General features: G+C 42.7%; 1 protein-coding gene across 2 annotated transcripts in view; it reads right to left on the bottom strand.

Annotated features, from left to right (window-relative positions):
• The window catches only part of CCDC81 (coiled-coil domain containing 81), a 292,165-nt gene that overhangs the window by 68,767 nt on the left and 197,514 nt on the right, over positions 1-25,884 (bottom strand). For both annotated transcript variants that reach the window (XM_069203991.1, XM_069203990.1), the window contains exons 9-10: positions 19,547-19,693; positions 14,540-14,647 (exon numbers count right to left, since the gene is read on the bottom strand). In XM_069203991.1, coding sequence (XP_069060092.1) covers positions 14,540-14,647; positions 19,547-19,693 — 255 coding nt within the window. The remainder of the gene's footprint in view (positions 1-14,539; positions 14,648-19,546; positions 19,694-25,884) is intronic.

The raw sequence follows: 25,884 nt of genomic DNA, 5'->3' as shown, positions 1-25,884 counted from the left end.
CAGGGACTCTTGTAATCCTGTGCTTGTGGCATACACCCCTGAGAGTGCATCACAGGTGGTATCTTCTCATGTGCTCCCTATACACTTTTCATGCACTCCCTCATGCTTTGGGGTGTGAGTGTATGTATGTTGTGCTCTGAATTAATTAAATATTGACCTCCAATGATGTCTCAGGTGTGGGATGCAATTTACAGCCCTGGTGTTATTTGGTTGCAAAGTGATGTTCGTCTCCCTGGACCGATATACAGGCAGTGCTTTTGATTCAGTGGCTGGACGGCAGAGCCTTTTGATGTGTGAGCATGCATACTGGGTTTTGCCACGATTGTTCTTTCATAGTTGTAGTTCTTTGATTCAGGATGTTTTCATGCTGGTTTACTGAATTTCACATTTAAGGTTGTGTGGCCGGGAGAGAGTGTGGCTTTCTATACTTTATTAATTAAGCTGTGTTTGTCAGTGTGATTTTTTGTGTGCAAATAACCTGGAATTTCTTACGTGTACACTTCACATGCATTCTGGCACATTGACCTTTGCTCGACAGACAGGTCTGAATTGTTTACTTGTGGTCTATAGTGAAGATATTGTTGTTCATTTCTGTTTTTACATTGGATGCTATTGAACAGGTTGCCTAGTAGGCCCAAAATATTTATGAAGTGCTATACTGTGCTCTGATACACTTCTAAACAAACGAACAGATATGTACACAAGTTGCATACCAAATAACTGGCATACTGTTTTCAAGCTGCAAGTTCAAAGGTGACACTCTAACTGCACTGATGTTCTTTTAGCTCGTAAAGACATCAATATCTCTACTATTGTAGACCAAAGCTCTGAAAACAAAAAAACAAAAGTGAGGGGGCAACTTCGCTCCTCCACATTCCCTTAGTGCTACAAAACCAAGTATTTATATACCCTGGGACAGGCAGCATCCCCTGGTTTCCTGTGCTCACCATGTGTACTGAAGTGGTTGGCTTAGGACTCCTTGTCTACCCAAATCTCTCACGCTTAGCAATAAGCTTGCATGGTCGGTGAACTTTTAAAACACAATCACATGAATGACTGCCAGACTGCTGCTCTGTAATCTGAATAGTCCTAAAACCAGGACTGCAAACCGAAAATATCAATATTTATTGGCAATAACAGCATACAAGCAGACATCTTGAGGGGAGGGTTTAGAAATAAATACAGAGCAGAGACAGCAGCATCAAAACAAAATTTCAAATCAGGCACATTTTTATACTATCAAAGCAACGATGAATTGTTCCCTAATCTCCATGATTACTTTTAATTTCTGTAGTCTAGTACAATACACCTGGCATCGGAAGTGACGGGGGTGAAGCATCAGTAGTGATGCATCACCAGGCAGCGAGGCGGCGGACTGCAGCGGACTGAGTCTGGCCTGACTGACGGTTCCTTCGGCAGTCGGGGCGAGGTGAGGCGGTGAGAAGCCAGGGGGTTCAGGAGGCTCAGGACAAGGGGTAGAGAGAGTCAGGAAAGAGAGAGCTAGGAGAAGGGAAAAGACACAGCCCTGTGCCTGACCTTGTTTCTGCCGGTGCCCTGGTCTGCAGCTCAAGGACCTCGGACCCAGTTTGACTTTACTGGTGACCTGCTGCGGGGGCTTTCCTTCTGCCCACCTCCTGCCTCCTGTTCTAGTTCAATCAGCCGCCTGCCTGCCTCACCTAATTTACCTACCTTACCAGCCACTTAGACCCCCGCGGTCCTGCCACTGAGCCGCTGTCTGGTGTTTTCGCTGTGAGAGCCCCGTGTCTAGGCGCCACAGTCCATGGAGAAAGACCACCCTCAAGGAAGGGGCCTGGGCTAGGCTCAGGTTCGGCTTGTGGGGGATCCCCTGCTCAAAGTTGTATCTTCGATGTCTTGGCATCCTGGCAACGTGCAGCATCAGAGGTATGCTTTAAGCTACACAGACCCGCAGGGGAGCAGTAAGTGCCACCGCCTTTAGGGGAGCAGAGGCAGAAAGTACGCACAAAATATGCTTAAAAAGGCAGCATTAGGCACCAGAAAGGAGGTAACGTGCTTACCTACTGTGGCTGATGCAAAATTCTAAAAGTTTAAAAGTGCAAAAGCACGTACTGTAAAAGTATAAACTTCCCAAAAAGATCTTTAAAGCTACTCAATACTCCCACTGCAATCATAAAGGAAGCCAGGCGACAAGAGGTGACAATCAAAATCTGCCGGCCAGCACTGCATCCCATTAGCACCTTGGGGGTCTGCTTGTCCACCGACGCCCATTCACACAGCCCACGGATGTCTGTAGCTAAGCCTATCTCTGGTGTCCATGAGGTGCATCGACCGACGCAAGGGTCATTTAAGATCAAGGACGCAAAACTAAGGAGGTTAACATACTCATCAAATATGTCAAACACACTGACCACACCCCATGCTGAGTAGAGAATACACTATTTGTGGTCTTTTCATTGGAGAACAAGTACAGTGTCAAGAAGGTGGGGACATCAGGTAAATAGTAGGCTCATTATTGATTTGAAGGCCAAGGCAATGGTTGGTGAGAGGGTCTCCCTAGCCTAGCTAATAGCACCTAGAACAGTTAATTATCCAACTCACAGCTCAATAGCTACAGGCGCTGGAAGCACTCGGACCTGTGGGCAGCCCAATTGTGCTTCTTGTGTTTCTGGGGATGGTGGTATAGGGCCTCCTGAAAGGGTGCTGGGCAAAACACCCAGTGTCAGAGGGAGGGGACTGAACACAATAAATGCCACACCATCACCAGCACTAATATCAATGCTGGACTTTTTTTTAGGAGAAAGTCAAAAGCACTTCATTTAACTCATCCATCGGATGCCATGGAGCGGCCCCCAACTGGCCCCACAGCTATTTTAAGCACTTCAACAGCTACTAACCCACAATCAGCTATGCTGTTTGAACAAAGAAATAGCGGAGCTATACACGCGTGGGATAACACAATCACTGAAATATCATCAGATAGCTTCTCAGACAGCATGGTAGCAGATCTCGCATCGGCCCCTGCTCCCAACTCTCAGGAACAACTAGAGCAGGACATGGATCTTATTAACACAACCAGCAGTCTTGGCACTTTTCACCCCATGCCGTCGCTCTGCCGCAAGAGCAATGTGCATCACTTATTTCACTTGATGCGCCTGCTACTGCAATTGATCCTCCAGCGCAGCTCAATAAATTAACAGAATAAGGGTGTGCATCCGGAAGGGGGTCCAGAGCAGGAGATCCAACATTGGCAGTTGTAGTGGAATCATCTGAGCCTGTACGATAGCAGGAGGGCTTCTTAGTTGGCAATCCGGCCAGTCATACTGCAGTCAACTCCGGCGAGGTGGATTCCAGTGTCGCCGTAAACACAGACTTTCTGCAGGAATACTCTCAGCTGCATTTTTCCCAGGATTTTAGTCAAAGATGCTGCTCAACTGGCCAGCAGAGGACAGTGCCCCCGGCTCTCCAACTTGATCGCGACCAGGGCAACTTTCTGGCCTCGATTAACGCAACCCTGGTCGCTACAATAAATGCCCTCACCTGGCAGTCGGATAAGCCAGAGGTGCAACTGGATCTCATACAAGCTTTAGCTGCATCGATCACTAAGACTGTGGCCAAACTCACTTTCTTAGAACAAAGAGGGGTCAGCACCAGTCTTGGCATTGCTAGTAAAGATCCATTAACCTGCGCTTGCTTCCCAATTATCGATAAACTATCTACTCTCCTGGCAGTCTTGACTTCAATGATTTTGGATTGGAAACTACCCTTTCAGTCTAGAGTCAAAATACATGATTCTGAAATTGCAGTATTACAACCAGCAAATTTGCGTATAGACACTACAGAAAATGCTTTAGTAATCTGGGACAGCTGGGCATGCGCATCATTAGAGTTAGATGCGCATCATTCTTCTCAACAGGATATTATGTCCATCCATCCTACCCCATTACAGGTGAAAGCCCATTTTGAGGCCCACATCATTCTCCAGCAACTCCCCCCAGAACCCAAAATCAGACCTGAGGCTCAGCCAAATCATGGCGGCAATGCAAAGGAGAAAATGGATAGTGCTGAGCACCAATGGTCAAAGGTTCTATCAAAGAGGGCGAAAAAAAGATTAAAGAAGGAAGAAAATAAGGCAGCAAAAAAACAACTGCAGTCTCACTGCTCTAAAGACCAAAAGGCGGTGGACTGCAGCGTAACAAACGTCTACCCAATTTTTAGGGAAAGAAAGCCTGGTATGAGTATCTCAGGGTAGCAGACCGCATCACCACGCATAGAAACTAAGATCACTCCCAGCACTGACTGTGACCAAGCGTCAGGATTGACCAGTGAACAGTATGAGGGCGGTGCACCCCAACAGTGCAGCGCGCCTCTGGACTCCTCGCAACCACTGCACTACAAACCAGCAATGCCCACATCATCATGGAATTACTCAAATATCTCGCAGTAAGCCTCATCTAAGTCAAGCACTCAACAATCTAAGTACAGGAGACTGAATTAAACACATCTGTTATGGCAAGAACCCTGGGAATCTACCAGAGTGGTGTAGATCAACAGAAAAATGTTCATCAATTCAGAGCATCAGAAAGACATTCAAGTAATCAATGCTGACCTGCCTAGTGAACTTGGAAGTGGACCAGCGCCTGCTGAATTGGTGTCCCCCCCACAATTTCAAACGGAAGAAATCCATGATATCAAGGCGGTCCCGAAGTTGACATACATAAAATCGGAAGACATCCTGAGTGTAGCATTCAAAACACTTTCAGAGCAAAGGACAAGCAGAGAATTGACAATAGTGACACTAAAAAGCCCTGCACTGGCTGAAGAAATTCTCGCTTGCAAGTTAACGCTGGAGGACTGGGGTAATGATTTCTCAAGAATAAGGTCTCCTAAATACCTGTCTCTGCTAAAAACACAAAGGGAATAGCTAAAACAGCACGTTTGCACCCATAGCATTCTCAAGAGGGCTGGGAATTCTCAATTAATCCTAACATGCAGTAAAATACATATTTCGCAATCATTTTCAAGCACAAGGGCTCCAATCAGGAGAGTTGCCCTGGAGGAGACCCGGTTAGACAGGTGTATAGACTGAGCATGGCTTCCATCAGCATTATCCAGCAAGTCAAAACACTATTCCTAGCATTAGCAATCGAACACTAGGAAGGAGACAACATCTAAAAATACTGTCATGAAATGTCGCCGGACTGTCTAGGCTTTTGAAAGCGGGCCTAACTAATCAGACCTTTATGGACGCCGATTTACTTTGCTTTCCACAAACATGACCAACAAATCCCTTGACAATCGCTGGATACTACGAAGTACATCAATCAGCAGTAAAGCAAAACATCTTTGGAAACCAGCAGGTGGTCTCTCCATATATATTAACATCAGCTTGGACTTGAAAGAGAAAAAAGTTGCAGTCCATGATACAATCGATTACAGTGGAGGGCATAAAAATCGATGACTATTGGATAAATATTTTATTAATCAATCTCTACTTCAACTGTTTTGGTCAAGGGAGAGCAGAAAGGCTGCATCGACTAGCTGGAACTTTAGAAGAGGTGCTATGTGATTACACCGGCCACTTAGTTATAATTTGTGGAGATTTCAACCTTAGGTATTTGGGGGCAAGTGAAAGTTGTTGGAAATGGCTTCTCTGAAGGGTCACCCCAAACCTGCAACAAAGAAGCAACTTCACGCTTCCCGCCGGAAGCATGAGACTTTCCACTCTGCACCCGACGCCCCTGGCTCGACCTGCGGAAAACAAACACCTCAGGGAGGACTCCCCGGCGACTGTGAGCCCGTGAGTAACCCTGAGCCCCCACAGCAACGCCTGCAGAGGAAATCCAGAGGCTCGCCCTGACCGCGACTGCCTGCTTCAAGGAACCAGACGCCTGGAAACCACACTGCACCCGCAGCCCCCAGGACCTGAAGGAACCGAACTCCAGTGCAGGAGCGACCCCCAGGCGACCCTCTGCCTAGCCCAGGTGGTGGCTACCCCGAGGAGCCCCCCTGTGCCGGCCTGCTTCGTAGAAGAGACCCCCGGGTCTCCCCATTGCTTTCAATACAAAACCCAACGCTTGTTTGCACTCTGCACCCGGCCGCCCCTGTGCCACTGAGGGTGTACTTTCTGTGCCTACTTGTGTCCCCCCCGGTGCCCTACAAAACACCCCTGGTCTTCCCTCCGAGGACGCGGGTACTTACCTGCTGGCAGACTGGACCCGGGGCACCCCTCTTTCCATTGAAGGCCATGTGTTTTGGGCACCTCTTTGACCTCTGCACCTGACTGGCCCTGAGCTGCTGGTGTGGTAACTTTGGGGTTGCCTTGAACCCCCAACGGTGGGCTACCTTGGACCCAACTTTGAACCCTGTAAGTGTTTTACTTACCTGTGAACTTAACAATTACTCACCTCCCCCAGGAACTGTTGTTTTTGCACTGTGTCCACTTTTAAAATAGCTTATTGCCATTTTTGTCAAAACTGTCCATGCTACTGTGATTATTCAAAGTTCCTAGAATACTTGAGTGAAATACCTTTCGTTTGAAGTATTAATTGTAAATCTTGAACCTGTGGTTCTTACAATAAACTAAGAAAATATATTTTTCTAAATAAAAACCTATTGGCCTGGAGTAAGTCTTTGAGTGTGTGTTCCTCATTTATTGCCTGTGTGTGTACAACAAATGCTTAACACTACCCTCTGATAAGCCTACTGCTCGACCACACTACCACAAAATAGAGCATTAGAATTATCTCTTTTTGCCACTATCTTACCTCTAAGGGGAACCCTTGGACTCTGTGCACACTATTCCTTACTTTGAAATAGTATATACAGAGCCAACTTCCTACAGGTAACCAGGTCCTATTTAGTATGGCCAGAATGGCAATAGAAAATCCTGCCTATTGGTTAAGTTGGATTTAACATTACTCTTTTAGAAACGCCACTTTTAGAAAGTGAGCATTTTTCTGCACTTAAAAACATCAGTGCCTTACAGCCTGTCCCCAATCAACGTTATGGTCTGTGCTGGTTGACAGCTCCCTTGTGCATTTCACCCAGATAACCACAAACACAGGACACTCAGTCACATCTGCATTATCTGCATACTGAATGGGTCTTCCTGGGCTGGAAGGGTGGAGGGGCTGACACTTACATTTCAAAGGCCAGTGGCCTGCCCTCACACATTAGACTGATCAACCCCCCACTGGGACTCTGGCAGACAGAACTGGGTTGAAAGGGGAACTTGTGCACTTCAAAACGACTCTTTTGAAGTCTCCCCCACTTGAAAGGCATTTTTAGGTTTATAAACTGGGTCTCTGACCCCACCAACTCAGACACTTCTGGACCTACACCTGCACCCTGTCAGAGGAGCTGCCTGTCTGCCCAAAGGACTCATCTGGACCTCTTTGCTGAGAAAGACTGCTGTCCTGCTGCCCATCTGGCCTCTGACTTTGCTGGAAGGACTCTGCCTTCCCCCAAAAGTGCTCCCCCAGGGCTTGGATTGAGCTTGCCTCCTGTTGCTAAAGTCTGAGGGCCAAGAAAGACTTTACCTCTCCAGGAAATTCCTTGTGCATCAAAAATCGATGCAACGGCTGCCAAAAATTGACTCAAAGCCTGTATTTCGACAGAGAAATCGCCGCACAGCCAAACGGAACGACGCAGCCTGACTTCCCGAGTGGAAATTCGACGCAGCACCTGCCTTGCGATGGAAAAATTTGACACATCACCTGTGCTTTCTTCCAGTGTGTCAAGGATTTCCACGCATCATCCCAGGGCATCAAAATATCCATGCATCGCAGTGAGGAACCAAGACTGGGCACCAAATGCAGCGTGGAAAGAAACGACGCATCGTCTGTGCCACGTCGGGAAATCCAATGCAACACCTTATTTTCCCACGCATCGCCTCCTCTTTGGTCTCCGTGCGTCATTTTTTTTAATGCATACCAAGTACTATGTGAAACAAAAAGACAGCTGTTTATTTCTATGGATTGAGACTCTTTTTAACCTTTTCAACTTGATACTTCAACTTGTGCTTCTTGGATCTTTGTAGTTTTTACCTTATTTTATTCATATAAATATTATCTATTTTCCCAAATCTGTGTGGCATATTTTTGTGGTGTTTTCATTGTGTTATTGTATGATTTATTGCACAAATACTTTACACATTGCCTTCTAAGTTAAGCCTGACTGCTCAGTGCCAAGCTACCAGAGGGTGGGCACAGGATAATTTGGATTGTGTGTGACTTACCCTGACTAGGATTGTGGTCCCTACTTGGACAAGGGTGTATACCTCTGCCAACTAGAGGTCCCATTTCTAACAAGGGTGATCCTGACCCCATATGCCCACTTTCCAAACAGCTACGAGGCCTGCTTAAAAAACTTGATCTCAAGTCTATACAGCTTACCTTAGAAAAAAGCTCGCCATTGCAAAAGTTTCCAAAAACGGTTCAGGGGAAAAGTACTCTTGATAAATTTTTTATCCTGGTTGAAATCATCAGCCGCCTGGAGACCTTCGAAATTCCTTATTCAGAAGCAAGTGATCACCCACCTCTATGTACAGTGTTAAATTTGTGTTTGTCTTGCCTTGATAGTCAGGCAACATTTGGGACCTCAAAAGGCGAATAAAATGGGGGACAATCTCACTGGAAACAATTAAAGCATGGATGTCAACTAGGTGTGCCTTTCTCATGTCGCAGAAGGGTGAAAACCTGCAGAGTGCCGGACCTAAAATTATGACAGATCTCCTACAGAACCTAGGACCTGCTTTGCCATCTCGTAGGTGTCTCGCAGGCCACCCACGGGTACATTCTATAACAGTGAGCAAGCGTACTATCCGCAGGCTGCAGAAATTGTCCCATAAAACAAAGAACCCTGTACTTAAATCAGAGATAATTTTAAAGTTACGGGCCGTATCTAAACAGCACAAGCAAATGGTTTGGTCCCTAAAATGCATCCAGGCATATAAAGAATGGCTGCATATTTATTCGTTGTTGAACAAACGTAATCAGGGGGGAGCTATGGAGGTACATTAAGAACAGAATGAGTCAAGATGAATGTGATCGATGAAAGCAAATGGATACTGCATGTACAAAATCTATAGGTAGATAATGTCATCACTTGAGATTCTTGGAAGGAATCTTGCACGCAAGACAACATCTTAGATGATGAGCTTGCTCCAAAAACTACGTAGGTAGCAAATCCTGTGCAGTATAAGGGCTACAGGCGCAATGGGCCCTAACGGCATCCCTGCCCAAGGTTTCAAGAATGACATAGAGCTGTGGTCAACTACACTTTCTACACTCTTCTGCACATGCGTGGCGACTAAGGACATCCCCAACAGCTGGAAGGGCTCTATCCTACATCCAATACTCAAGAAAGATGAGAAGAAGGACCCAGCCAACTATCGCCTTATTGCCCTTCTTGACATCGAACCCAAAGCAAATGCCTCTGTCCTCCTAAAAGAGCTGGAATATTGGGCAGACATAAATGGGACAGTCAAGCTGTGCCAAGCAGGCTTGAGGGAAAACTCCTCAACCACGGATAACATAGTGGCTCTCTCTTATCTAATACATCAAGCAATGAGTAAGAAGTCGACCCCCCTTTGTGCCTGCATTGTCGATTACTCAGCCACATTTGATTCAGTGGATAGAAACCAACCATGGAGGAAGCTACGAGGTTGGGGCATCCCGAACAACCTGCTGCAAGCAATAGTTTCACTCTATACGTCGACCTAGATGAGGGTCAAGCCAACACAGACCACCACCAATAAGAAAATTCACACAAACAACAGCCTAAAGCAAGACTGCGTTTTAGCCCCACAGTTATTTAACTTGTACACAGCAGAAATGTTCCTGGCATTAAAATCTGCTAGCTTGATTTCACCAAAAAGTGGAAATCTTAAAGTCATGCTGCTACAATATGCGGATTATGTGGTCCTGCTAGATCATTTTAGAATTGGGTTTCAAAAAGCAATAATTGCCCTTAACGACTACAATGAAATAAATAAAATGAAGGCCAATGCAGCGAAGACTAAAGTAATAACTTTCAAGGGGCTGCATAAAAAGACACATTACCACTGGAGGATAGGCCCCCTAAAAATCAGTGCGGCAAAATCACAGAATTCCTTAGGAGTGTGGCTGTCTGCAGATAGAAAATCCAAAATTCACTTGTGTTACCTCAAATCTAAGGCTGAATTGATAATCACAAGAACATTACAGCTTAATACTCTATTGGAAAGCCCCTCATCAGTTCCAAAACAAGAGTACTCAGGGCCTCACTCCTACCGGCGGTAACTTATGGTCATGAAGCTTTCCCTGGGCAGTTTACTAACAACAATGGAAAAACTACAAGTTAAAACCTATAAGAGAGTGTTTAAGCTGCCCCAATATGTAAGAGTCTGTCTGATCAGGTTGGAACTTGGCCTGGAGCAATATAAGTTAGCCAATATGGGTACACTGAAGGCAGCTCTGCGTTAACTCAAAGACAAACTCATGGTCGCACTATTTAGCCAAATCATTTGGAACCCTCCAGATAGCTCAGAAGGAACTTTGTAAGCTGGTGCTCTCCTATGCAGTGCTTAACGCCACATTGAAAACGCAGATAAGAACTCTCACCATGACAAGTGATCTGGTGAAATTGGGCAGCAAACCAGTGATAGAAGCAGTGGCACTATCCTACACCACAAATCCACAGCCATACCTAAAGTGCACAATTGGGAAAGCTTGTCAGACACAAATCATGGCAGCGAGGCTGCTGGCCCTCCAGATTAAGGACATGAACCCAAAATGGCATTCCCTTTCCACAATAACGACCTGCAGGCTTTGTGGCTACCAATCCAAGTCTTTTCATCATACTCTATGCTTCTGCACAACTTTGTTGAACGCACGTTGCACTTTGTTAAAACCCCTCTTTTTAATTTATGGAATAAAGACTAGCAATGAGGCAAGGAACTTAATTTTCACTTTAAAGGGGCCATCTGATCTGGCCAAATCTGGAAAGTACATTAATCAATGACAACAACTTTTGAAAGAATGTACCAAGAGTGGCTAGATTGACCACCTTGGTAAAACAGACTGTGGACCAGAGCGATACTAGAATACTGGTCATTTTTATTGAGTATTATCTGGAGCACACCCTCCTCAAATTCTATTTAATGAGAAGGCGGTGTTGCTTGTACCGTTGGTCCCTGGTAAAGTGTTGCTGATCTGTATTATAATTATCCAGAGGCCTTATTTGTATTCTTCCTTGCATTTCGGGGTTTTACCCTTTATTTTTCTTTGTACAATGTTTGTGATTTTAATATGAGAAGGAACTTGCTGCATTGTTTTGCGTTTGAAAGCATGTATTATCGCTTATGTCTGATCATGCGTTAAGAGTGCTTACTTTTATGACGCAAGAAGACGGCACTGCTTGTGCTATCTGAGTGACATGGCCAAATAGGGTCTTTTTCAAGAGAAAGAATTGTAACATAATGAAAACCAAGGCTCTGAGACGCAAATCCAATTGTAAGCACATTCTTCAGGGTAATAAATGAGATCAAACATTGGTTTATGTGAAAATGTCTTGTTGGATCATGATTGTATGAAGGAATCTAATAACATTTTCTACATGCTTCACTGAAGCCGTAGCAAAGTTCTCTTCATTACCATAAGCAGCCACTCGGCAGCAGTGGATAGGCAAATATAATCAAATTCAGTTGTCTAAGTCAGTAAACAGTTTCCAGGACCGAGTCAGTGACTGGTTACGCAACCACGGTTGATGGTGGGATTGTCATGGTGTACTCTGTCCGCAAAACTCTTTAATTCTAAATGTAGTCCAAAGTTGGTTAAAAAAGTCATTATCACCGATTTTTGCTTACCTTTGCCAATAATGCTCCAAACTGCCTAATGTCCATGAACATTGGTAATCATGTTCCATAAAATCTATTGTCAAATGCCACGGCCATCAAAGACGCCTAACTCACCTTGTCCATTACCACTGCCAATCATGTTCTGTAAAAACTAATATCAAATACCACTGCCCTGGTACATCCCTAATACACCTTGTTAATGACCTTTGCTGCTGTGCTCCTTAAGCTCCACTGACAAAGACTAATATATACATTCTTCCCTTACCCTATATACCTCTCCCTTATGGCCACTCCTACTGCTGTGCTGTACTAATAATGGTGAGAGCTGTATTGGGTGAACTTTGCAGTCGAGAGCTGACACACAGAGGTCATCCTTATTTAAGGCGCCTTATAAGAATGGCCAAGAGAGGTTTGTGGCATCAAACCACCAAATAATTTTCTCTGCCTCAAACTCAGAACCAAATTGTAGCACGCAACACAATATGTCGAAAAAAGCGGTTAAATTATTAGCTTTTGTTGATGCTCAAGCAGCAATGGATTTTCCGTTGTACCGCTGCAATTGTGGAAGAGGTTCTCCAAGGGTTGACGACTAGTTATCAGTGTTGCTTTGTAAAAGCTGTTAGAACAACCCATAATCTGAGGTTCAAACCACAGTTCTAACTCTGTACTAAAGAAAGCAAGATGAATGTTGCTCGTAAATGGAAAGGTACACCAATCAGGAAAATGGAGGTTAGTTTACAGGAAGAAACTTTGTTCCCATCTCTTTAAACCCTATTCTCAGAATATGCTAACAGATGGAAGACTGAGAAGCCATTGTGTAAAGTGTAACCCACAATTCCGACGCAAAGACATTTAAGCATCTAAACAGATATGTTTCCAGAAGAAGGTGGACATTCAGAGGAAGAGGATAAGGGGCATCTGAAAAAACGGTTGATAGTACACCAACTTTGTGGCACCCCTGCATCATTTAGTGGTGGTGGAGACGACAATTTTCCACAAGTGGAGCCTGATCCGATCCCACCAGTGGAAACCCTTAACCCGGCAGACCATCCGGCACAAAAGCAGGTCACTGTTACTTAATTTCTTTTCCCATGCTCACCATTCGATTTCCCTTCCCATGCTCACCTTTGTATAGCATAGCAGTACCAAGTAGGTTAAAAAACAATGACCTCACCCATAGGGAGAAAAATCCCCATTTTCAGGGCCGTTTTTTGTTTTTCTGAATCAAAGCACTGTTTTGAACTGTCAAGAAACTGTTTTGAACTGTTAGGAAAAATTAAATAAAATGCTGATTGGAGCCAACTTTGGAACCCACTCAGCATTTTGCTTTGCTTTCAGCAGGTCCAGTGCACTGATTGACGCACTGATGACTTAGAGATCCCCACAAAGCAGCCAGGAAATTTCTCTGTCGTTATTCTGCTAAGGGAGAGCAGACAATGCAGCGAATCTGAACACAATAGTCTAAGTTAGCCCCTGCATTTAGCACACATACCTAAATGATTCAATTCTAAGCATTTTTGCAATCTGTGGTGTGAATTTAGTGCTTTTGAATCGTCCTGGCTTGAGTCCACAGGGATCTTCCACAGTGAAGGCTTCTTTGGAAAGTCTTACTTTGTACATTAGAGCTGCTAAAATAAGTAACAAGGCAATTTAAAATCCACACGGATGTGACACTATCTGCTTCAACAACTGCCAAGGGGACGTCTAAGGTTTGTCTTAACTGTAAATCTAGAAAGTGGATTCGGGGAAAAGGTATATACAAAGGGATAGAGGGACAGAGAATGCAACATGATAGAACACGGGGAATCCCCTCCATGCTGTTGTCTCCTAAAGGCAGGTATGTTTCACAGAATAAGTCTGTGCCAAACTCCTAGAAACTATTAATTTTGAAGGCCCCAAGATACTAATGTATCTAAACCTAAATACAGCTGTGGAAACTGACTAAAAGAACTAATTTTGTATCTCCACAGGCCTGTCCACAGTCTGTGACATTCAATGATGAACAGGCCTGCAAAATATATGCAAAAGGTCGGATGACCTTTATTAAACTAATGTGCTCCGCTGAAACCGGTTGTAACGCAAGGCTTGCTTAAAAACCCTTCAGGTGATATGCAGGTGCCTCCCTTACCCTAGCAACAGCCAGTTAGATCTATAACCACATATAGCTTTACTTTTAGGCTTGCACTTGATTGGTCAAGTGTGAAGAGGAACTGCTTCTGTGAACTCTGGAAAGAACCAGCCATTAGGACATGTGGACATCAGGCCTTGCGCCATATTGTATCATGATGTTAGCAACCAGGCCACACAGCCTATTCTTGGTTGGGCACTGTTGTTTGTGTAATGTGCGCATCTCCTGCTCAACATCAAGTCATGTACTGATGAAGAAATTGCTTTTCTGCTATTCTGATTGGACAATGTACTTTCACACCTTTGTGGGTTTTATGTATGAAAGACCTGATGGAACTTCTCCAAATTGGCCATGTGTTCAAGGGCACCTGGCTCCATGATCACGAATATACTGCGTATGAAATGTGACTCTGTCTGTGTTTCTTTATTGAAGGAGTTGCCGCAAGCAACTGATTTTTCTAGGAAACTGCAATAAGAACATAATTTCTTTCCCTCCTTGATGTCTTTAAACTTGTATTCTGAAAACAGTAAAGTCAAAGTAAAACACACGTTTTTAAGAACACACATGCATTCCTAATGAAACAACAACAACTGTACCTGGAAGTCTGTGGATCTGTCACATTTCTGGTTTCTAATGGCTTCAGAGACTCCAAGATTAAAAGCAGCAATTTTCTGGCTCTGTTCTTTGTTGGCCAATAATTTAATCTAACATAAAATCAAGAAAGTGAGAGTCACAAACGTCTAGTTAGACTATTTTCATATGTAAAAATGTATGAATATCCTTTTGTGACAGAGAAGCATGAAATACATATTTGCAAACATGTAACTAAAATCTGAGACTTGAAAGTTCTATGATACCACAAAGGATGCCAAGATGTAGTTCCACATCTCTATGCTACTAAAAGGGTATTTGTCTGAGATGGTACTTTACTAATAATGTTCTCTTTCAGTACGTGTGGATTTCACCAAAGTTTTCAAACCTTGACACATTCAGAGACCTAAAACCTTATTTTATTTTATTTGCAGAAGTTACTTAGCATTGATCTAGGTCCTGAGGTCAACATGACACTTACCTCAAATCACAAACCTGTTTAAATACTTTTTGTGGAACTTAAATAAAAGGTGTAAAGTAAAATTCAACCTTACAATGTTATGTTCCTGTTGAAAGGTACCACCAGTTTCCCCATCAAATTCTTTTTGCATTGTTGCTATGGACAGCTTCAGGTATCCGTCACTGACAGCACGTTGCACAATAGTACACAGAGTGGTCTTTGGGTGAGCCTCTGCTAAAACACACTTTGCAAATACATACCTCGTTTGCTCGAGCCCCTCCTGATGTGTGGAAACAGCTTTTCTTCGTTCCTCGTTATCTACTAAAGCTCACAACTGAGACAGAGACCAAAGAGCAAAGGCAAGATGTAAGGATTAGGTGAGGAAGAGAGAATCCGAGCAATGAAAATTTTCAAAATGTAATGCAAGCATTACCTTCTCATCTCTTTCATCACCCCGTCCTTACTACTGGTGGACATACCCAAACAATATTTTTGGTTCAACCACTATGAAAATGCAATGATTTGTTTTTCATTGTTTTGGACTAGTGCTTTCATCATTCTCTACGGAACAGTTACTTCGTCAAAAAACAACCTAAACAATTCAGTTTACAGGATTTTCCTGAAATGCAAGTTGCTGGGATCTGTCACTAAAGCTTTGATGTTTAATTAGATGTGGAATTTTAACAAAATTTGCCTTATATATCATGGACAGGATCCTGAATGTAATTAATCCTTGACCACACCAGGGCCACATGTAGAAAGAAAAAAAAAAAATTGCAGTCGCAAATAAACTGACTTACAGAATTGGCTTGTTGCGACTGCAAAAAATAATAATTTTGTAATGAACAAATGCCAAATAGCAATTCAGTAACTTGTTGCTGAATCGCAGTTTGGTTTAGCTACTTCAGTTATTTGGAAGGGGCTTGTTTAATGGGTCTCTTCCAACTACAGAATCACAGTGGTGTATGCATTAATGTTTTGCAACATAAACTACAGTCATAAATCATAAATTTTTTATCGACTAATAAAAAGTAGTGGTAATAAGCCACAATTCCTTCCCCTTGGAGAATGTGAACAAAAATATTTTTTAAGAGCAGGCAGTGTTCATTTTCTATTTTTTTTAATTTTTTTTTTTTAAACACATTCATTTTCCTTTAAGGAAAAAGGACTGTATTTAAAAACAATAAAGATTGCTTCATTAACAAGCAATCACGGACATGGTGGTCTGCTGTAACATTCCTGATGGGTCGCAAAGACCTGCCTCATTAATATTCATGAGGTAGGTTGATTTGTGACCATCTAGGAATCACTACCTAATACTCGTAAGTTTTCTTACATTAGGAATTGTGATTTCCTAATTGCAGTTCAGTAAGAGTCACAATTAGAAAACTGTTGTTCATACTTCTTGTACACATGGCCCCAGGTGTCAATAGAATGGACTCAAGGCATCTTTCACACGGTTTTATTTAGAAGGACTGAGGCAATGTCCAGCTGCTTAATCTTAGGCTTATTGCAGTATATAACAAATTCTTGTGAAAACCTATTTAGATGAGGTCGCAGTAATGAAGGTATGAGAGCACTACAGCCTGTGTTGTGACTTGAGAAGTGGTAAAAATTCCCAAAGCTTAGAGACCTGAACATTGACATCCTTAACCACTGCATTCATCTGAGGGCAAAGAGATCTGCATCAAAAGGAGTCCCCTATTTCACATTTTCTGATGAATTAATTAGACTTAACCTGGACGTTCATACCTCTCAAATGGCAGAGATGTAGGCATGGCCTCACCCAAGAGAAGAATCTTATTCTTTTCTCCATATAGTTAGAGGAAGTACTCCATTATCCTACGGCGGATGTAGAGGTGTAAGGTTGACCATCCAAGATATTCTCCAGCTAGAAAATTATCTAGGTATCATCTGCATTTCATTCAAAGCATTTATAAATGTTAGGTTGAGTACCCGAGATTTTCTCCAACTGGTAAATATTTTGGGTATCATGTAAGTACATTTAAAAGCATACCTAATATTGCTCTTGCAACTGGTAAACAGGAGCCTGTAAAGGTTAAACAGCATTGACAAATGAAAAGCCTTCAAGTACACAACATATTACCATACACTTGATTAAATCTAAGATCCAATGTGCACCTGTTGACTGATTGGTCAACTGTTTATAAGGGCTGCAGTCTATTTCTTTGAAAGTGGGTGATAACAGTATGTTTTAGAGAGTTTTGTATAATGCCCGTCAGGCCATGCCCATTTTTATGATATAAGCAACAACTATGAACAGTCCCTTTCCTCTGCCCACGATACAAGTTGGTGCTTGTGACATACGCGTAAAACTACCAATGTTACATTTTAGGGTGCTTTTAATCAATGGTTTGGGGGTCAACACATCAGTGCGTGTTCTGTGCCAAAACCATGACACTCAAAGCTGTTCATTTACTTTTTAAGTTGTTTTTGAGCTGAGAGCATTTTTAATATTAGATAACCTGTTTTTGGTCTTAAATCTGTGACTCCTGCTCAAGGACACAATGTTCCTTTGATAGTAAAAAAATAAAAAATAAAAAAGTGATTTTGTAAGTCTTATTCATATTAACAGACAAAGGCATATCTCTCTCGCTGACAGTAAAGTAAGGAACACTTTTAAAAGTCTTTAGAAAATCACGCCTTAATAGTGAATAAGTGCAACTGTTGGCCACTGTGCCAGAATCTTCCTCCTCTAGAGCCGTCGACTAAATTTTATTTACACGCCATGTTGAGATTGTTAAAACCTTTGCATCTCACGTAGTTATGTGTCTTCTGCAATTCTAAGTGATGTTTATTCCTGTTTTCTACGTTAAGTATCTATTTCACCATTTTCATACCATTTATATATGCATACCATTGGCAAAGTGGCCTCAAAATATTTTCGGATGCTCTCTTTTCACATCAATACTCACCATGCCATAGCCACACTCTTCAGGACAGTGAAACTTTGAATACAAGATCTTGTCTACAAAGGGTATCAGTGAAACATCCAGCCTACCTTCTTGGCAGAAGACAGACAGCTGCTGAGAGCATACAATGAGAAAATGGCAGGAGGGCTCTGTTGAGCAAAAATCAAAGGACATGGAGGCCACAAGTATTGTTGACATACACAATACAAAATCATTTACACAAGTTCCTCTCCTGACAACCGGAAACATTGAACACAGCACAACTCAGACAAATAAGGTTACAAAACGATAGTAATTTGGTCTTTCTAAAGTTCTTTTAACCACAAAATCTGTCCGCACAATTTTGTTCCAACCTGTGAAATTATTTGATGTTTCTAATTATATGATGAAGTCAACTGTACCATCATCAAGTGACTCAACAAAATACTTGATCGGCCACACTTAAGAAAAGTTTTTTTTTTTTTTTGCAGTGTGGCGATGCAGGCTCTTTCTGCCATGGGGACAAAGGATGACCACGTTGTCCAGCCCTTCAATACAGAAACCTCTCAATGACTTCATTTGCTCCCTAATGCCTGGCAGTATGTTGTTTGGATTCCAAGTCTTAGTGGTGCTTAACCTGTTTCCATGCTACTTCCAACACAGCGGTTCTTACCCCTAATACTTAATTGTTATTGATAGACAATGCACAACGGCATTAGTAAAGTACGCTTTTTTCCTTCAAACAAACTTCCTGATATTCCAAATGTTCCCTGAGAATTAGCAATCAAGGCCACAATCACCCGATAAAGAAAGCGCTCCCGCACGTTACTCTCACCACTTAAACTGATTGATTGTGGCCTTGATTGCTAATTCTCAGGAATATTAATAGCGGGTCATACATTATATTACGCGAGGTGTGATTGGACACTCGCATTGATCTTCTACTCAAAGGCCATTGAGCCTTTTCGACTCTTTAATCTTTTGGAAGTTTGTTTGAAGGAAAATGGCGTACGTTTGGAAGTTTTTCAACATTTAGTTATCTCCCACTTTAACTGCTCAATTAATAGGAGAAGTTGTATACAGCTTTCTCTTGTGAGTACAATCTTATTGACATTTTGGGATATGCGCTTGGTGAATGTGATTTCCACTTTTTGAAAAGGTGTCCCTGCACCAATCATTTCATCCTGATGAGACTCCACATTATATAGAGAGTCGAAATGTCGTCGACTAAGCCATAACAAACTCAAACTGCCCTGTGCATTAGGGCAAAAATGGACATTGTTCATTACTTTCTCTGGAGTCGCTTATGGCCATTTGTTTGAAACCTGTTTTGTTTTGTGTTTTATTTTGCTTTATGGATGTGGTATATGTTACAGGTTCAAGTTAATAGGACTCCTTTTTGCTGTATGCAATATATGTTTGGATATGTATATTAAATTACTCTGTGTCATTCAATATGAGAGAAGCCTCCTTGTTTCTACATTATGTTGGAACATTTACTAATGCTGTTATGCATTGTCTATTAATAACAATTAAGTATTAGGGATAAGAATCGCTGTGTTGGATGTAGCTAATAGCCCAGGTTCTTTGTCGATCGAGCAGCCTTTGTGATATTTCCTAGCCTGTTTCCATAAGCATACCTGGGCCTGCCGCAAGGCTTCCTGGTCCTTTATGTACTGGTACTGCTGCAATATGCGCTCTTCATCTTCTTCCTTCTTTCGTCTTTCCTCGTGAAAGTAAACCGGGATGTTCTTTTGAGCACGCTGCATGCAAAGGTAGCACAGCTCCTGAAGTTCCAAAATATAAGAATAAAAATGTCAGTTGCTGTGTGTTATTTCCATCCGTGCTTAAATTAAAAAGAATACATATTAAGTGCCTCTAAGTGCATGCCTTTTTATTGTTGTATTTAATTAGTAAGAGTCTCAACAAGAAACAATGCTCTTGGAGTCAATGTACTTGTTCTCATTGTAACCTATGTCGAAAGTAACCATATCTTGATAGGAAAGGTGAGGAAAGGAGAGGGTAGAGTGAAAATATGCAGAGGTTCTGCTTACAGATACAATTTACAAATAGTACTCTGGACCAGTCTTTATAATGTTCAGACAAGTAAACCAGTCGCAGTGCTGGTGGTGGCTACGGGGAAAAGCACATGTGGAACGTAGAGCGATTTTGAGATGGAATTGTTTTCCAGATGTCATGTGATTCTTTAAGGCGATTTTGAATACAGAGGGTGACAGGTAACCTCAGCTTAAGACAGAAATTTACCACAAACTAACGCAACCGGGCGCAGCAAGTAAAGTTGCTGTGCTGCGTGAACCAGATAAAGCAGATTAGAGCTATGTCTACTAAGATACGGTGCTGTTCTGCTCTCTCCTTGCGCTGACGCACTTTAGGCTGCCACATGCCAACACACACACCCGTGAGCCATAGTGCCAGGATGTCTGCGTTGAGGTAAGCATATGGTTTGGGCTGAAAGGGGTCCCTTCAGGAACAAAGCCTTTGCTTTAAGGCTTTCTCCCTTTGCGCGTGTGCTGTACAATGTCGCAAACAAGCAAAGCAGGAAAAACAAGGAGAAATTAAAACATTACTTCTCATTGAGCCTGCCTTGAGGAGGTAAAGGATTTTGGCACAAACCCTTGTCTACTATTCTTTGTAGATAGGGATCTGTATCAAAACCCATGGGTGGTTGCAAATTAACACAGGGCAGCAAACTGCACAACTTTGCACTACTTTGGGTTACTGTTCGAAGCAAATCCTGTTTTGCATTGGGTAGTAAATCTTATTTTGAGACTGGTTTGCATAAGACATGTAACTCAAAGGAGCCCAGAATCACAAAATGTTGAGTCAACACCATGACTCCAACCTGGTTCCCCAGCTCCAAAGTTGGCAGCTGTGGCGATCAAGCAACATATCCTTCAAGTATCAGCCAGTGGTGGGCTGAGCATTAAAAACATTTTACGAAGAAACCCAGAAGGAACATTTTATTATGAATTTGAAAGCAATTTTTGAGAAGCATGCTAAGAGGTGTGAACTGGACAGAAAACCGGCCACCCTGATGACAGCAGGAGGAGGTGAATAGTGCATGGGAGGAGAGCTGAACCAGCCGTTCTGCCACGCTGGCATATCCTTCGTTGGTGGTAGGGAAGGGGCTGCTTTTAGAGCATGATAGGCTCCCATGACTGAATAATGCCCACATAGTTCCATTCTGGTTGCAGCCCATGCAGTGCGGGGCTGGGTTTTAGCAGCTTTGCCAAGGGTGATTTTAGTTTTCAATCAAGACCTTTATGGGAGGCAGATGAAAGTGTGGTTAAGAATTTTTGAAACAGAAAGGAATGAGCAATGAAGCGCACCTAAGATATTTGTTGACATTATTTTATTTATGCTGGGCAATCATGGTTTTGGCTAAATCAAATAAGAAGCAGGAAGAATCTTGTGAAAATTGAGGGAGTTGCAGAGGGCACAAAACTTGACAGTCGTTTTTTCTGGTGAGTTAAGTTATATCAGACAGTGCACAGCCTTCCAGTGCTTAATTGCAAGAAGGAAATTATCTTGATTGGGAGGAAGTGAAGAGAGAGAGAAGAAAATTAACAATTGGGTTTCATCAATGAAGGAGTTGTTGGAAAACCTAAATGAGATGTTAACATCGGTGAGAGGAGGGGGCTCAGAACAGAGTACAGGGGTGCTGAGGAATTCCCCCAAAACTGTTAGAAGTCCCCCAAGACTGTTGGAAATACTGCAGGAGAAGCACCTAGACACAAAATAAAAGTTATTAGATATGTGCATGACGGGTAGTGATCAATTCTGTGGAAAGCATCAGAAATGTCCAGATGGAACAAAAAGTGAACCAGGGGCCTCATTTACAAGAAACTGATGCACTGGCCCAATGTGTATTTCTTGCGCTTCCCAACGATTCCTTAACTACGCCACAGATGTGCTGTGTTAACTATACAGAGCTCTATGGTGCATTTTTTCACAGATGTGTCAGAAATTTTGAAGCATCTGTGGTGCTAAACTGATGCATTGCTGGACTAGCATAAAAAAAAATGACGTTCCTCCAGCAATGCGAGGAAGGCTCCCATAGACAAAAGCCCTGTGTCAGTTTAACGCCTTCTCTGAGCAACTGTTCAAATTGTGACTGAGTGAAGTCGCAGAATGACGCAGTAGTAGATTTCACTGCTTCAGTTCTGCGTGGCTTTTTGCCTGGGAACTCCTACCTTGCACACATTATACCTGACGCAGGTATAATGTGATGCAAGGCTTTACAAAGTGGTGTGATGGGCTCAATGCATCAGTTTGTAAATGGGGAGCAGTGTAAAGCACTGCTTAGCGTCACTGCTGAGTGAAAAAAAAAAAAGACCCAACGGTGGCCCAAAGGCCTTGTAAATGAGGCCCTAGATGTCCATGGTGCGCACAGTTGTGAGAATATTGAAAACATCAGTGACGGTGTAGATGTACAAGACTGGGGCAGGGTTGGGGCAAATGCTTGGAGAATACCAAGAGATGGGACGGAGAAGGGCAGCTCAAATCTGTGTCAAGTATATCATTTTTTTACAACTGTATTGATTAAACTTTTTTTGTTTTCTCTCCAAGGCCAGGACGATCCATTGGTTTGTTACACAAAGCAGTTTTACAGACACATTTAAGGTATCACAAGAAAATCGCATTCAAAGATACAACTGGGCAGAGTTTATGGCGTTTAACGGTTAATAAAGTGTGCAAAATAAAACAGGACTTCACGGTGCCATACATTTGTTGAACAGAGAACCACTGTGGCCTTGCCAGCACTAAACCATGGTTTATAGCATCCTGTGCTCATGTATTATATTCATAGATTGCCGTTGCCATAAGGCATTCCATGGCATGAATAGTCCAGACTTTCGTCCATTGTCCCATCATTGGTAATGCTGGACCCTGCCATCTCTGAAATATCACTAGGCAGGCCGACAGTAACAGGGGGAAGTATTTTGACAGTGGAGGAAGAGAGGGGCTGATGTGAGATTGAGGAGGAGATGCAGCCCAACAAGAGCCACAGTCCTATGAACATGCATGCAAGTGACCCATCATGGCCCTCTTACAGACCAGGGTTAAGTACCACCTCAACATCATTTTAAAGGTGTTCACCCTATGCAGGAGGCAGGCCCAGGAGTATCTTAACAGCCTCTCCCATATCAAAATCCAGTCTGTTTCTGTTAGTTCCAGTCTGACCATTTTGTGGTGTATGATAACTGTGAGAGGGGAGGAGATCTGTCTAGTGCTCTATAGAGCTTAGATAATTCTTTGTTAGTTTCACCATTGGAGAACATGTCTTCTACCGCTATAGTGTCTCTGCCACCTAATGTTCTCACTCTGGGTTATTTGGCCAAGTGTAGAAGCCATGTGATTCTGAAAGGTTGTTCACCTGCAGCAAAAAGTCATTTTAGATTTCTTTGCAATTTTTTTTTCGGGCCCCCCTTAATGGGGGAACGCCCCCTTTGCATATTTTATGCGTGGTGAAGGCATAATGTAGCGCAAAGGGTTACATAGTTGTGCACCACTTTGCAAATTTGGCACCGCGATTTTGGCCTCGTTGAGCCACAGTGTAAAAAAATGACGCTAATGTGGCACAAGGAGGCGCTAGAGGCTCTTAATTCAGCCCCTTAGTTTTTTCTTCTGTTACAGTTTTTTAGCTACTGACTATGGAGTTGGAAGGATGGTTCAGAGAGTTAAGAACTCAGACAGCCGTTTCTTTCAAGCTTCCGCGCAAATCTCAAGGCCAACTCAGCCTTTCATCTTTCAAGATCAATAAAGCGAGTCCCAAAGAATTGGTTAGTATGGACACATATGTACAGGGCATAGAATCAGCGGTATTAAACCCTACATGTCAACAAGTATTTGTTATTATCTGCTGATGCAGAGAATACACTGCAAGGAACCGCTAGCGTATGCCTTCTCTAACCACACCGGAGTGCTCCATGGGATGGGATTGTCCAGTAGGAGGCATTTTAGGTCTACTTGAACACTCAAGCCAGGCTCGATGAGGGAAATGGCATTATGAGGCCAAAATAAAATTAAGGAGTTTCTTCTATAGCAGTTTGAGTTGCTTGTACATGCAATCCCCGTACCAACTTAAACTTGTACATTGGGAGGGGATTGCATTGCACATACAGGAGTATTGAAATATGTAGCAGGCACTCTGGGGGTGATGTTACCAAGGTTAATGCTTCAGGCAATATGGAAGGACCAGGTGGTCCCTAGATTCCATATATTAAACCTAAGTTTGGGGCTGGCATGGCCAGATGTAGCTCTAAAGAGGGGATGTCCACTGCTCCCATGTAGTGCGATAATCTAGAACATTGGTTCTCAACCTGTGGTCCATGGACCCGTAAGAGTCCACGATGCCTACTCAAAGGGTCTGCAACTGCTTAAAAATGTAGATAATTTCAACAGATTGACAACGTGTATATAAATAAACGAACACAATTAAAAATTTCACAACATTGTGTAAATGTGAAGGTATTTGAAATTGGAGGACAAAAATTCAGTGGGTATCAGCAGACTGATTCGTGAAGGCAACGCAAGTGCATCAAGCAGAATGTAGTATGGAAGATGGGTGTCCTCAAATGAATTTAGGCAACTTGCAATCTTTCAATTAAAACCAAAAATTTAGATTTGTTTAATATTTGTAAGTTACATAAAATAGTTCATTATTTTTAATTTGTTTGATGAATGCTTGTTTCCATATTTTTGTGTTCTGTTTTGCAAACCATTGAAATCGCTTAGGACACAGTTCCCAGGTCTCAATGATGACCCAGCGGGGGTCCCTGGATAGTGGTAATGATTAAGCGGTGTCCACAGAAATCAAATGGTTACGAACCACTGATCTGGGTTTATGAATGAAACATGAGAGGGGGTACCCGCCTTTAAGATCACATATTAAGCTTCTATGATTACTAAACAGCATTTCTACTTGTAAAAGACAGCCATTTAAGTATATAAGTGAAATGTATTCACACATCTGAAAAAGAGAATGGGTGTCAGACAGGTCAAGCTTCCTTGTGATTAACAAATGGTCCTGATAAACATGGGTACAGATAACTTACACAATAAACATCATTCTTGCTGTTAACCAATCACGGTTACCTGTGATTAGACCTTTGACTTCTTCCGATTTGTGAGTACCCATTGAAGAATCTGACCAACATCAACCACAATCCCGGGCTTAATACAGAATTTATCATGATCACCAATATAAAGTCTGGCATTAGGTATGGGATAAAATCCTGTAACTGTGACAATGCATGACATTGATATCAATCATGGCAAGGAGACAGAGATATTCCACGTCTGTGGTTAGCAATGGAAGACTACGATCATAATTGGTTTTTAAGGGAGTGATTGTACTGCATTTATATAACCCTTTCTTGAGGCCCAGAGGGCAATGTGCAGTTGTCCATGAGGAACCTATGAATTACCACCTTTACAGAGAATCATAAAAACGAGGTTGGATTTGTTCGCATGCATACAGTAATTATTCACAGAATTCACTTCATGTGATGCAAGGCAGAGAAACAACCACTATACTGAAGAAGGGGCAGTTTGTAAAATCCTAACTAGGATGTGTTGACATGTCAAGGACATTATCTAAACAGAAGGAATTTCTTTGAAGAGTTACCGTGGTGTGTGGGTGAAATGATCAATGGTGCAATAGTAACAAAATAACACATTACCACATTTGTTGTGTAAATGAATATGTAAGGAAATGGCTCCCTGTTGCAGTTACCCCCCACTTTTTGCCTGACACTGATGCTGACTTGACTGAGAAGTGTGCTGGGACCCTGCTAACCAGGCCTCAGCACCAGTGTTCTTTCACCTAAAATGTACCATTTGTTCCACAATTGGCACACCCCTGGCACACAGATAAGTCCCTTGTAAAAGGTACCAGTGGTACCAAGAGCCCTGTGACCAGGGAAGGTCCTTAAGGGCTGCAGCATATGTTGTG

Source organism: Pleurodeles waltl, chromosome 8, assembly GCF_031143425.1.
Source record: "Pleurodeles waltl isolate 20211129_DDA chromosome 8, aPleWal1.hap1.20221129, whole genome shotgun sequence".
In the NCBI taxonomy this organism is placed as follows: domain Eukaryota; kingdom Metazoa; phylum Chordata; class Amphibia; order Caudata; family Salamandridae; genus Pleurodeles; species Pleurodeles waltl.
This window is presented reverse-complemented; position numbering and strand designations above follow the sequence as displayed.